The sequence below is a fragment of the Montipora foliosa genome, chromosome 3 (assembly GCF_036669935.1).
Source record: "Montipora foliosa isolate CH-2021 chromosome 3, ASM3666993v2, whole genome shotgun sequence".
Taxonomy (NCBI): Eukaryota; Metazoa; Cnidaria; class Anthozoa; order Scleractinia; family Acroporidae; genus Montipora; species Montipora foliosa.
Window position 1 is genome coordinate 57,766,812 of NC_090871.1, and position 14,035 is coordinate 57,780,846.

The following is a 14,035-nucleotide window of genomic DNA, read 5'->3' on the forward strand; positions in this document are numbered from 1 at the left end:
CCGACACTGAGGTGAACAGTTGTTTTAGTATAATTTAATACAAAAACAGTGAGATAATATAGCATAAATAGATGGTTTTAACTCACTTATTCCTGCACAGATTACAACATTTTCGGGTGCAAATTCCGCGCGAATTGCTTGAAGGTGAATAGCAAAGGATGCAAAAAAAATGAGTCATAAGAATGATGTAAGGACCTGAAATGTCAAACTGCATTACTGAAATAATATACACATACCTGCTCCTCCAAGATGTCTTCCATTGGTGGTTACACATTTGGATGATGCACTGGCCCCACAAGATTTACTGTCATCACTAGCAGATACTCTGGGTACTGAAAGAAGTTTGCCACTGCGTTTCTCTCTGTCCTCAAGAAACAGGTATCGTCCAACCTCTGCTTTGAGTTGCTGATTTTCTGCCTCCCTCTGCCTTAGCTGTTCCTTCAATTCATTTATTTGTTTCAGTAATTCGAAGCAATTATTCTGAAAGGTTGCAGACTCTTCCTCCTTACTTAACATGAAAGGATCAAGACCACTATTTGTGGGAGTTCTCACTCCAATACCGTTTGCAGCTGACACTTCCATTTCTTCCAAGGAATTTTGACGTTGGGGATGATGCTGTACCTTAATCTGCATATCAGGACATTCATTAGACTCTCTCTCTCTCTCTTCACTGTTGCCTGTATTGAGCCCCAGGTCACTCTCATTGACGATTTCACCACGTGCTGAAGCAGAATGAGTAGTTAAGGACAATTCTGGTGCTTTTGCTGACTTCTCGAAGGATCCTTGTGAGCTGCTAGTTGAACAAACTGGTGTACTTTCAGCGGAGATTAAAGCCAATGAATCAGACGAACTAACAGATATGCTGCTACCACCACTTAAGAGGCCACTTCGATCACGACAGTTGGGAACAAAAATGCCTTCTTTGACACTGGCTCTGACTTTATCCTTGGGCAGAAGATCATTATCCTCAATGTTAATTGAAACAGGATCCTCACTATCACTCTCAAACGAAACGGATGCATACAAGTCGCAGTCATGATCTGGTGTAAACTTCTGGCTATTAACGTCACTTCTGTGTGCAAAACCCAGTGTAGACTTGCAAGACATTTGAGTTGCACATCTTTCTTTATCTAGTTCTTGTTCTAGATCTTCCAATCTTTCACCTCTCGATGGTAAAGAATCGGAAGATGTACCAGCACAGACTGAAATTTCAAACAAGAAGGCAAAATTAAGGCATGTACCTGCATCAGAGAGGTGAACAATGCTACGAATGTCTGAATAAGTGGAACAAAACAGGATCAAAACAAGTATGTGTACATCGTAAGGGAGACTTGTAACCCTCGCACTCCTCTGGAAAATTTAAGCATTTGTCTCTTACAGACACCTGAAAAACTGAGTGAGTGGCTTCATTGGTCAGTGGTAGACCATTGCACTGACATCACAGAGGTCATGGATTCGAATCCTATTGAACCCATGCACTTGAAGATTTCAGGTGTCTGTTTTTCATTGTGTCCAGCTGAGAGCCTAGGAAAACTTTTCCGTTTTGCCTATGGCTCACACCATACATTTGTTTCAATTCAATGTACATTGCAACAGTGGCTGAGGAACAGCATCTAAAATACTGGAACACGGTGTGGAAAAGAAAACCAACTCAGATCCTAACATTATTGAGTTAGGAATAGAAATGTAATTGTAATTTCAAGTAAAGCTATGATCCTCGCAGTTGTGGCCACAACTTTAGCAATTGTGTAAAGAAGCCTGATAAATTCAGGACTTCAACGGGGTTTGAACCAGATCCCAACGTCAGTGGCTTCATAGCTCAGTTGGTTAGAGCCTCGCAACGGTATCATGAGGTCACGGGTTCAAACCCCGTTGCCGTTGGGAGCTGGTCATTTGCGGATTCTAATTTTCCCGTGAGGAATCAATCAATGAACGAAATGATATATGACATGAATCATACTGAACTGCGGATATGAAGTGAAGTAAAGATATGATCCCCGCAGTTATGGCCACAATTTTAGCAATTGCGTAAAGAAGCATGATAAATTCAGGCTACACCAAAATCTTTTTTTCCCCATAGACCATTTTATGGGTACGGTGGCCATTTGGAAATCCATTGTTTCAAATAGCTATTATGGAATTCTAAGGGGGTATGCATACTAATTTGCCCCCTTCAAATCCCATAACAGCTATTTGAAACATAAGATTTCAAAATGGCCACCATATCCGTAAATGGTCGATGGATCAGAGAATTCAGTCCATACCACTGGTTTTACTCTCAGGATAGGGTAATCCAAGTTTCTCCACGAGGTCACAGCGCTGGATCCCTTTAAGCAGCTCTCCAATGTCTGTGCACGGGTGTTCACTGACTCTTTCCACCTCTTTGAACAGTTCAAAGCCCACTTTCATCTTGGCAAGCCTGAAACCATCAACTTTGCCCCTGGCCAGAGTCTTCATCTGTTTGAATTCCTCAGCCGATAACGAGTTGGAAATGTCTATAAACCTTGCTTGCAAGTTAAAATCTGCCAAAATATTGCACAACAGAGGTGGATTTTAACATTAATCTTCCAAAATCCCCAGAGCAACTAAAGGGCACAGGTTCTATAGCACCCTTAAAAATATGGATCATGTGTCTGCCCTACGGGTGGAAGGAACCCTGCGGTGTAAGCCAATGCAGATCTAGTAATTTTGACCACACCAGACAAAACAAAACAAAGAAAGAAAAATCAGTCATTAGAAAGATGTAGGAGCATGAAAGGTCAAGCTGCAACATCAAAATACTGTTCACATACCTGGGTTGTCTTGGAGTGAAGCTGCTCCACCAAGATGTCTTCCATTGGTGGTTCCACATTTGAATGATGCACTGGCCCTCCAAGATATACTCTCATCACTAGCAATTTCGCTGGGCACTGAAAGAAGTTTGCCACTACGTTTCTCTCTGTCCTCAAGAAATAGATATCGTCCAACCTCTGCTGTGAGTTGCTGATTTTCTGCCTCCCTCTGCCTTAGCTGTTCCTTTAATTCATTTATTTGTTCCAGTAATTCAAAGGAATTATTCTGAAAGGTTGCAGACTCTTCGTCCTTACTTAACATGAAAGGATCAAGACCACTATTTGTGGGAGTTCTCACTCCAATATCGTTTGCAGCTGACACTTCCATTTCTTCCAAGGAATTTTGACATTGGGGATTATGGTTTACCCCAATCTGCATATCAGGACATTCATTAGACTCTCCAAGAGGCTCTTGAGACACCACAATGCTTCCTAGTTGTTTTGGAACACCATCTATTGAATCACAGTTATCTGAGTTTTCCTTCTCATTTAATTCTGTCTTCAACTGAAAAACGTCTGCATAATGGTGTGTTTCCTTTGTTTCTGGTTTACTTTGTGCTTTAGCTAGACAGCCAGCAGCCAAATCCTCATCTGAACATTCGCAAGGCTCCTCTTGATTGAATGGATCACCTAGGCTTACTGATAGTGAGTTCAGAGAAGATGAAGGAAATGCTGATGACGGGAATGAGTGCTCCTCAATGCTCTCAATATGGGGGACGACACTGTTCAAGGCTTCAAGCTCAGGTCTAACATTTCTGTCACTTAACAGGCATGAGCGAACATCCTATTAAACATACAAACAAAAATGATATTTTTATGATTGCAATAACTAGAAAACATCCTCACACAGGTCTCAACACTCTGCTTCTCTTCTACCAATACTGCTTTCGGCGATCTTTTACCTTCCCAGAGAACACGGCAGTTGAGAACTAGGTCGCATGATTATATTCTACCTAAGGTCCGGACAAGTTGTTTTAAATCTGTTTTTATTAATATATGTCTTTTTAATAATTTTCATTGTCGTTTTATTCACTTTTTTTTGCCTTGTAAATTGTTGCACGTCTGTTTGCACAATGAACTCTTAATAAAGTCCTTTATTATTATTATTGTTATTGTTATTATTATCATTATTGTTATTATTACTATTATTATTGTTATTATTATTATTATTATTATTATTATTATTACTGTAATTAAAAGATAAGAACAATATTGCCGGTTTTCACTGTCACACCATCATCAAAACCATTCAACAAATACAACAAAGTCAAGAATCAAAGAGATGAAACAAGATGGATATTCAAACAGTCTCGCAGAGGTTCTGGTCTGTGAGATGTTTCGTGTGGAGAATTTTCAAAGAAATGTTTACACAAATTTACAAGGCTTTGTATGGAGACGCCATGTTTGTGTCCCTCTGAGGGGCACAAATATAGCGGCCGAAGGCTAACGAAAACGTATGTCCTTGAGTTTTTCTGTAAAAAGCCTGTAGTCGTCTTCTGAGGGCTCATAAACATCCATATGAGTATTTATTCCCATACAAGGACTGTTGATTGCAAAATCTCAGCAGATAAGTCACTTTTTTAACCTAAGTGACAGCATTCTCGGTCGTCATTTTAAAATCGTGTCACGCAAAAGCTTAGAAACTCAACCTCGCTTTATCACAAGACGAAAAACCCTATCAAACTGAAAAATTATGAAAAGATAAATCTTCAGCTGTTCTAATAACTAACCAAACTAAAATGTCAAAAGGATTGATAATTACTTATTCTTTAATTGTGATGACGTCACGTGAAAACCAAGAATTGGAGACACTGGACTTTTTACAGCTACATGTATGACAACAAATCAGATCAAACTAACGCATTCGCCAACTGTTGGTTTGACTGTTGGCCAACGCATGCATCAGTCATCAAGTATCTTTACTGGTTCTTACCACGTGTCAGCAATGTGTTTGTGGTATGCAATGTGGTGTGGTGGTGTGTAGTGTGCAATGTGGTATCAATTTTAGTAAAATCATCTGGCATTACGCAGGCTAAAATCTGCGTGTCACTATTTTTCAAAGTGGAGAAGTGGATATTGGTTTTCTTAAAAAAACAAAAAATGCAAATCTCAATGAAACTTCGGTCAAGTTTGGATTTTTCTTAAGGTGTGGATTGCACCCCATGCAAAAGAGCCATACCTTGTGAAACCTTCGTGGCCCCCAAAAAAGCAATTAACATAATGCCTGAATATCAGTGTTGCAAATTGAATGCAAACGTAGTCACGTTCAATTGGATAACAAATACAGCTGTTATTTCTCAATTCCTTTGTTCAAGAAAAAGTGATCCTACCAAAAAAAGTCTCAATAGTTGTGAGACAAATCAATTTAGTATTTTTGAGAGCAGTTACACGAGGGCTGGCTAACAAGCAATAAGCACCTTGAAGTACTACTATCGAAAGATCTATCTTGGAAGTCACACATATTTGCTGTTGTTGCAAAATCAAACAGGTTGCTTGGATTACTTAAACGGACTTTTGGGAAGAGGTCGACAGCTTTGCTTGTTGATTATAAAGTGACGGTGTGCCTTACCTGCGATAAGGCCCAATTGAGCATTGCTCTCGTGTTCTCTTATGTCGGCGCTCGCTACAATCGTCGTCCCTTCGGGTAACGAAAATGGAGCATGATTGCAGGTTATGATGCATCCAATACTCGAGTATGCATGTCAAGTGTGGACTCCCCATCAAATATACCTAATTTGAAAAACTGGAACGTGTCCAACGCAATGTAACTAGATGGGTTCTTGGAAAAGGTATCTCATACGAAGAAAGAATCAAGTCTTTCAAGCTGCAATCAATTTGCCAGCGAAGAGGATTTCTTGGTCCAGTTCCACTCTTTACATTTATTAATGGAAACGTTTCAAATATTGATGATTACGTGTCCTTCAGTAACTGCAGAAGAACAAGAAATAGTCATAATTATAAACTTTTTAAGCCTTATTGTCGGCATCAGTTGCAGATCTTTAATCTGTTAACAGCTTCAAAAAAGCCTTAAAGAAGAGTTTATTTACAAATTCTACCTCGCTGTCACGTGACCAGAGATTCCATGAGATACACGATGTGAATGTACTGATCACTTAATGCGTTTGATTCATGGTCACCGGTCGCCTTTCGTAAGTCTCCGTTTCTTTGGTGTTTTTGAAGTTAAATTTCTTTTCCTTGTAGCACTCACAGTGTACTGTTTCTTTTCTGTGGTAGTGGAGCCGTCTTATCCAATATTCCTTAAGTTTGGAATGGGCAACGAAGGAACGTCAACACACGTGCTGATACAGCACAGGAAAGCTGAAAATGAGCTCGAAGAGCTGCAACTTACATAGTCGGATAAACTAGGCAGAGGTCGTCAAAGACCAAAGCTCCTAGTCAGGAGGTTAAGCGGAGAGAACCAGCCAAAAGATTTCACGTGGAAGAGAACCAGTCGCTTGACGTGGTCATTTCGTTTGCTGAATCCCTTTCGGCGAACTTCACGGTTCTTACCGAGAGCATGACTAACAGCTTTCAGAAGCTTGGAGAGAATTTAAACGTGATGAATGATAACATATATGTCTCTCGTTCACTGGCCTGAAGCCGAGCTTTCTGAAGATATATCAGAACAGGTTGATGTTAACGAAGTTAACGAAGGTTCTGAGAAGCATCCGAACAATGGCAAGAACGACGCTGATGAGTCAGCTAGAGGCCAAGCAGAGCCTCCAAGTAAAAGGAAAAAAGCTGGCGAGTCAGCCGCAGAGGAAGGAAATTCTATTTCTACTCGGACCAAATTTCTCTCTAGCCTCGAGAAGAAGGCAAATACGCAGGAAGCTACCGGCCTGAAGACAAATGATTCCTCGGCTTCTCACGTAACTGCCCTTATGCGGCAAAAGCCCGCATAAGAAAGTGCGAAACATTTCAGAAAATTCTCAGACCTGAGAACTGTCCCGGCCTGTCAAAAATAACTGTTAATCAGGTTATTTGGGATTGAGTTTTGGCTGAGGACAGAACAGGCAACGTGAAAATGGAATGAGTTCAGAATGCGTTGGTTAAAGGAACCACAAATGCGAAAATGCAATGAGTTCAGAATGCGTTGGTTAAAGGAACCACAAATGTAGCTTTAATAGCAGATCTTGTCTCAAAGAGCTCTGAAGACAAGGACAACATAGATAACACTGCCACTGCACTGCCTTGTTGGACAAAGTAAGGAAGCTAACCGAAGACTCTGTGCTGCTTAGGATCAGCCAACTGGGAGTTGGTACTCTATGTTTGGAAACGACGTTACCAAGCAAATTAAAGATATCACAGATGACAATAGAGTTACCCATAAGCTGTTGGATAAAAACAAATCTTCGAACAGACCCTCCCATGCAAACAGGGGCTCTGGTAGGGGTCGTGCAGGTTTTCGAGGGTCCTCATCTCAAGGGCGAGGTTCAACCAACGGTCATTTTTTAAGAACATTCCACCAATCCCACACAACAACCTATAGCAGGCCAAAGCACAACCAGGAAACATCCAAGAACTAATTCAGGAGCCTCAGGTAAATACAGTTCGATGTAAACCTGCAACTACAAAGGTTGCTGGTAGAATTCAGCACTTTTTTCAGGCTTGGAAGCACTTTAGATAAAGTCATTTTAGATATGGTCAAGGGTTGCCATATAACATTCACACATGATCAATTTCCATTGCAGCTGAGTCCCCCTCAGTCAATTAAGTTTACTGATTGGGAATCTAGCCTTATGGATCAGGAAATTAATACATTACTTCAAAAGGGTGTAACTGAGGAAGCTATTCATTCACATGGTGATTTTTTGTCTAATGTGTTCCTTGGACCTAAGAAAGATGGGAGCTTTAGAATGATTCTAAACCTCAAAAATTGAACCTTGCACGTTAAATACAATAAATTTTAGATGGATATTCTGCAGTCCATAGTGAAGTTAGTAACTCCTGGCTGTTATATGGCAACAATTGATTTAAAAGATGCATACTATTCAGTTCCGGTAGCACAGGAACATCATAAATATCTTCGTTTCATTTGGAAGAGTAAACTCTACCAATGTACTTGTTTTCCTAATGGGTTTTCATCTGCCCCATGCCTATTCACCAAGCTAATGAAACCTTGTTATCTGCATCTAAGGTGTCAAGGGCATATTGTGTCCAATTATATTGATGACACGTATCTTCAGCAACTGTTATTCAATGATGCCCTTAACTCTTAATTGATGCTTGCAAGAGTTTGCTTTCTAGACTGGGTTTGCTGATTCACCCTGAAAAGTCTTTGGACATTCCAAGTCAATAGCGATTGTTTTGGGATTTATCATTAATTCTCTTGAAATTACTATTTCCCTTACAACTGAAAAGAAGACAAGTTTGTTAGAGCTCTGTCATAAAACTATGCAGAGTGACCAGATTACAATACGAGACCTAGCCAGACCTATTGGGAAATTAGTATCCAGTTCCTGGTGTGGCTTATGGCCCTCTTTTCTAACGTGATTAGAAATAGCCAAAACTGAAGCTCTTAAACTAAAAGAGGCAATTACAATTCAACCATGGTCCTTTCTGATGACATGAAATCAGAATTACAATGGTGGGTCGATAATCTGGAGACAGCTACTTCCCCATTTTCAAATGGCAAGACTGATATAGTGATTGATACTGATGCCTCTCTTATTGGCTGGGGGGCTGGTTGTAATGCAGTTTCAGCCGAGGGTAGTTTTACATCATCAGATGTTTCCTATGCCGAAGGAAACATTAATTTGCTTGAACCTTTAGCAATTAAATATGGTCTCCAATCCTTTGCTTCAATCATCAAGAATAGGCATATCTTAGTACATTGTGATAACCCATCAGCAGTATCTTATATTTCCAATATGGGAGGTACTCACTCTAGGCTCTGCAATGCAATTGCAAAAGAAATATGGTTGTGGACCATGACTCAAGGTGTATGGATAACCATCACCCATATTCCTGGCAAATTAAATAAGGAGGCAGACTTACGGTCAAGAAATGTTAATGACAGAAGAGAGTGGTCATTAGATCCCTGTACTTTCGAATTAATTACAAAGAAACTCGGACAGCCAGAGATTGATCTGTTTGCCTCTTATTCTAATGCCAAAGTTGCTTGTTACTATTCATGGAAGCCTGACTCAGGGGCTGCTGATGTAGATGCCTTTACTGTCAGTTGGATTGGACCACTGACTTATTGTTTCCCACCTTTCAGTTTGCTAGGCAGATGCCTGTAAAAGGCAGAATGTATTGTTCTAATTCCGAATTGGCCAATACAACCTTACTATTTCAGAGTCATGGAAATGTTGGTCAGTCTACCGCTAGTTCTTGCAAGTCGACCACAGTTATTTCAGCTTCCACATGATCCTCTTTCGGCATCCACTGTTCCCAAGGCTTCAACTGCTGGGATGCAAATCACCAGGAAATCCCTTGAGAGCAAAAACATTTCAGGACACTGCCGAGATTATCCTTGCATCTTGGCACTCAGGAGCACAGAAGCAGTATCAAACCTATCTCAACAAGTGGCTTAATTACTGTTGTGAAAGAAACTTGATTCACTTCATCCCTCTGTAGCAGATGTTTTTTCAGTTTTTGACAGCGTTGTTTGAAAAGGATCTCAGTTATAGCTCACTGAACACTGCAAGGATTGCACTATCTACTATTATCACTGTTGATGGTAAGTCCATAGGAAGCCACCCTCTTGTAGTGCGGTTTCTGAAGGGTGTCTTTAATCTACGACCACCAGTACCAAGATATAAGGAAGTGTGGGATGTATCTATTGTGTTGAGATTTTTGAAGACATTGTCACCAGTAGCATCGTTAAGTTTGAAGAAAGTTAGCCTCAAATTGGCTATGCTTCTTCGTTTGGCCACTGCTCAGAGAGGACAAACTTTACATCTGTTGGATATTAGTCTTATGTCTACTTATGACTCAAGAATTGTGTTTACATTTAGTAAGCCCCTCAAGCAGTCTAATCCAAGGACACAAATAAACCCTTTGGTTCGTAAGGCCTGTACTCATTATGAAAGTGTGTGTTTTTTCTATCTTTAAAAGAGTACCTTCAGAGAACCAAGACTCTTCATGTTACTGGTTCTCAACTCTTGATCAGTTTTCAGAAACTTCATAAAGCTGTATTGCAGGACACCATAAGTAGGTGGATAAGAACTGTCATGCAAATGTCTGGAATTAATTTAGATGTTTATAAAGCATATAGTACCAGGGCAGCTTCAGTGCCTGCTGCCCATAGGGCACAGGTTCCTATTCAAGAGATTCTCAGCAAAGCTGGGTGGTCATCTGCTCAAACGTTTGCCATTTATTATGACAAGAACTTGGACACTTCAGAAAGTAGTGCCTCTCAGTTTCAGGAAGCTATTTTGACACTGTAATGTTCCCTTTTGAGGACCTTGTAATAAATGGGTTGAAATCTATCCATTCTGTTTGTTAGTTGCCATTTGGCAAAAACTTGGTTTTTCCTGATGTGCCAACTTTGGCTTTTAAGTCTCATGGAATCTCAGGTCACGTAACAGTGAGGTAGAATTTAAAATTAAATGACACTTACCTTGGAAGTGGAAGTTCGATGATAATTCTACCGATCTGTAGAGGCCATGAGATTACATGCCCATCCCTCTCTTCCCAGAGGGGAGGGAAGTCGAACCTGCATTGACGTTTTAGGTTTTAGGCAGTTGGCACATCAGGTGTTGGAGGGTGATCAGTACATGCGCAGCGCATATTTCATGTAATCTCATGGTCACGCTACAGATCGGCAGAATTATCATCGAACTTCCACTTCCAGGTAAGTGTTGTTCACTTTTAGATTAATTCATAAGAATATCGCTATATTTAATCTACATTTTAGATTTTTTTTTTTGGGAGGGGGGGGAGGAGGGGGGATTTAGTTCCCCTTTACTATAACCTGTTTAATGAATGGGACGTCATTGTTATGGTTTCCATTGTTTAAAGCATAATAAGAAAACAAAGGATTTCTTTGAAGCTAAATGGATAGTGTCGCCTCTCGTAAATGCTTAATTATTTAAAATTTTAATATGTATTCACTTTCTATGTAATTTGTTTGATATTGGTGTGTTTTTCTTTTTTTGTTGTTGTTGTAGTGTTGTAATATCAGTTGTAGTTGAATTATTAGTGTTAATTAGTTGTATTTTATTATTAGTATTAGTAATATTAGTTGTAATATTATAATTATGTAGATATTAGTTGTAATATTATAATTATGTAGATATTAATTATGTAGATATTAGTTGTAATATTATAATCATGAAGGTAGGTAACTAGTTTGCTGTATTAATATCGACTTGTGTTTCAATAAAGTAAGTTGATGCAGTGAAAAAAAAACTTAAATGTACCGGTCTCTGCAGTGCAATGATGCTGAAGATGATGGAAGCTGTGATAATGATGCCGATGACGATGACCATGAGTCATCTGATGTTTATAATGTTGATGATAATCATGACGATGATGATGATGATGATGAAGAGGAGGAGAAGGAGGAGGAAGAGGAGGAGGAGGAGGAAGACCAGGGACCTTTTATCCTTGTCAGGGAGTTGTGATAAAATTGCATTTGGCTGATTGAAAGTAAGTGGTGCAAAATATGCCACAAGGCATTTCATGAAAAAAGGCTCCTTTACATGTTATAATGGACACGAGATCAGATTACCAAGTTACATTCCAATAGAAAGTATAAGTAATATTGGGGCAATCTGGCGCTATCTGTCCGTTCTGTAACTGTTACGTGTCAGATAGACCCCTAATTTAAAGTATGAGAATTTTTGTTGAAGATTCGCCACCACTGACGATGGTTACAAAGCATTTGAAAGTCAAGCCTCGTTTCCATGTTGGACTCTGAGGGTCACACTTTTAACCCCCCGTAAAAGCCGTTGGTGCAAGTTCCAAAATTGCCAACAACATTTCACAACTATTGATGCAAAAGTAAATAAATATTGTTTTCCAAATGGTCTGGATAGCACAACTGTTACTAATATTTTTAAAAACACAGAAACACTTTTGAAACAGCGAAACATGTTCCTTAAACTGTAAGTGTGATTGTATTTTTAAATATATAAATAAATATTGATATACAGTTTTAAGGAAGAGCACAAGGAGGTTTTTAGCAAGTGTCTATCGAGAATAAAAAAAATTGCCATCAGCAACTAAATTTGCAACATGAAAACAACATAAATTTTGTGCCGCGAATACAAAAAGTTACCATCAGCGTAAAACATTTTGGGAAATTTTTGGTCCGTTGAATTTTTCTATTGTTCTTTTGGCTGCACAAGTAAATCGCAAAAATCGAAAGTGACATCGATTTCAGCAGCTGTCTGTGATCAAGTTACCTTGCGTGTTACTAACAACTGGATACATTTGTGGCAAAATGGCAGCAAGACTTGTTAGTTTGTTTTTCTTTCAAGTGTTATAAAAGTCAACAAGAAATGTGCGAATTCAACATAAAGATCGCAATCGTCCAACTCTTAAAGTGGACCGATGAAAGAATGGCATTCTTTCTGCAAAGTCAAAAATTCACTCTCCTAGACGAGGTTTTTGATCGCCAGTTAATTCCATCGTTTTGCAAATAGAAACTGCTTTATTACTCATCAGCATCACAAATTCTTGCCAATTTTGGGGCTCATTTGTTGAAGTTCAAGCACAGTTTAACAAACTGTTTATTTTCGTGATTTATGCACATGGTGAGGGCCTATTGCTGCCACGGAATTACACTCTTGCACTCACTCACACTTACAACTCGGTGACATAGTGTGTAGTGCACTTATAAGTACACTACCACAAAAACGGATGTCTAAGCAAAAAAGGACATGTAGTAGGGGACAGAAACTGAAAGTAAATTTGTGAAGTTCGAGCAAACCTCAAAGCAGTTGTAGCATTCATTGTGGCTGGAATCGGGACAGCATTCATGGTTCCCTTCAAGTCGTTTATCCAAACATACATTGCAAACTTCACATTGGCATGACTTGCCGGCGTGGATTCTGCATCACAAGCAAAGTATGACTACTTATTACATAGATGCTGATGAAATAATATTTTCCTTTTTACTAAAAAATGATGTCTTCACTGCGCACAGTGGAGATATTTGCTTTTACATTATCTCTCACATGTAAGTATACTGGTGTCGTCATGGTTACTAACACAATAAAAGCCAATAAAAGCGAGCTTCCCCTTCATGATTGTAAGATGTGTTTGTTCAGTAAAGGCAGGGGCAAACCGCTTCAACATCCATTCGATTTTGTTGAACGATGTTGAACCATGTTGACTGTTCAGGTGAGCCAACGGTTTCAACACATCATCAACATTTGATTCAACAAAGTTTGCTACTATGGATACGGACTTGCTACTATGGACCAAGACCTGGATACGTCATTGGAAGACCATTTAGTGTGCACGTGCATACCCAACAATGCTGAAAGAGGGAGGCAAATGGCTGCAACTTCATTCAACATTCGCGATGACAAAAGAAACGTTGAATGGTTGTTGAAGCAAAGTTTCAACAGCTTTTAAACTCAGCATTGTTCGAAATTTGGCTGGGCATGTGTAAGATTTATTTGCATCATGGGCACTTTTCAGAGAAGGCAGCCCAAGTAAGATGCAAACTCAGTATCTCCTCATTAAGAGGCAATCACGATGACCACTAAACCACGGAAGACTATGCAGCAGATTAATGGGGAAATATGTATTAAAGAATTGTGTGCATGACCGGAAACGAGATTTTGTGTTTTCCTAGCACGCAATGCAATATCTGGTTATGGTATGACTCAGTAACATTTCTTACAGGGCTAATTACAGTACTTTATAAATACCATCTTAGAAAGTTGTAAATCATCTGTTTACTGGTTTAGAGCCAATGCCGTTAACATCAGTTTTAAACAACTATTTTACAAACACACTTAAACGTATGGTTGGGCCAAAGAATGTGGACTTTGGACTTAGTACCGGTGGAATTGAATTGGATATCGACCAAGATATTGTAACATGACAAATCACTGAAATGCTGTGAATTAAAAACGAAATTGGCTAAAATTCCTTCAAACAAAGTGCAGGCTACCTGTAGCCTCTTGTTTAACATCGATTCAACGTGAAAGAAGGTGGGGGAGGGGTAAGCGGTTTCAACATTGCTGTTGAACAAAATCGAATGGATGTTGAAGCCATTTGTCCCGCCTCAATATGATTGTACT

General features: G+C 39.4%; 1 protein-coding gene across 5 annotated transcripts in view; it reads right to left on the minus strand.

The window, feature by feature from the left end:
• The window catches only part of LOC137997751 (serine-rich adhesin for platelets-like), a 66,865-nt gene that overhangs the window by 12,455 nt on the left and 40,375 nt on the right, over nt 1-14,035 (minus strand). For 4 of the 5 annotated variants that reach the window (XR_011122572.1, XM_068843960.1, XM_068843959.1 and 1 more), the window contains exons 7-10: nt 12,712-12,832; nt 2,793-3,615; nt 2,265-2,522; nt 237-1,202 (exon numbers count right to left, since the gene is read on the minus strand). Coding sequence is in view for 4 of the 5 variants with exons in the window: in XM_068843960.1 (XP_068700061.1) it covers nt 237-1,202; nt 2,265-2,522; nt 2,793-3,615; nt 12,712-12,832 (2,168 nt within the window). In the remaining variant the exon portion in view is untranslated. The remainder of the gene's footprint in view (nt 1-236; nt 1,203-2,264; nt 2,523-2,792; nt 3,616-12,711; nt 12,833-14,035) is intronic. The other variant, XM_068843961.1, reaches the window with a different exon arrangement.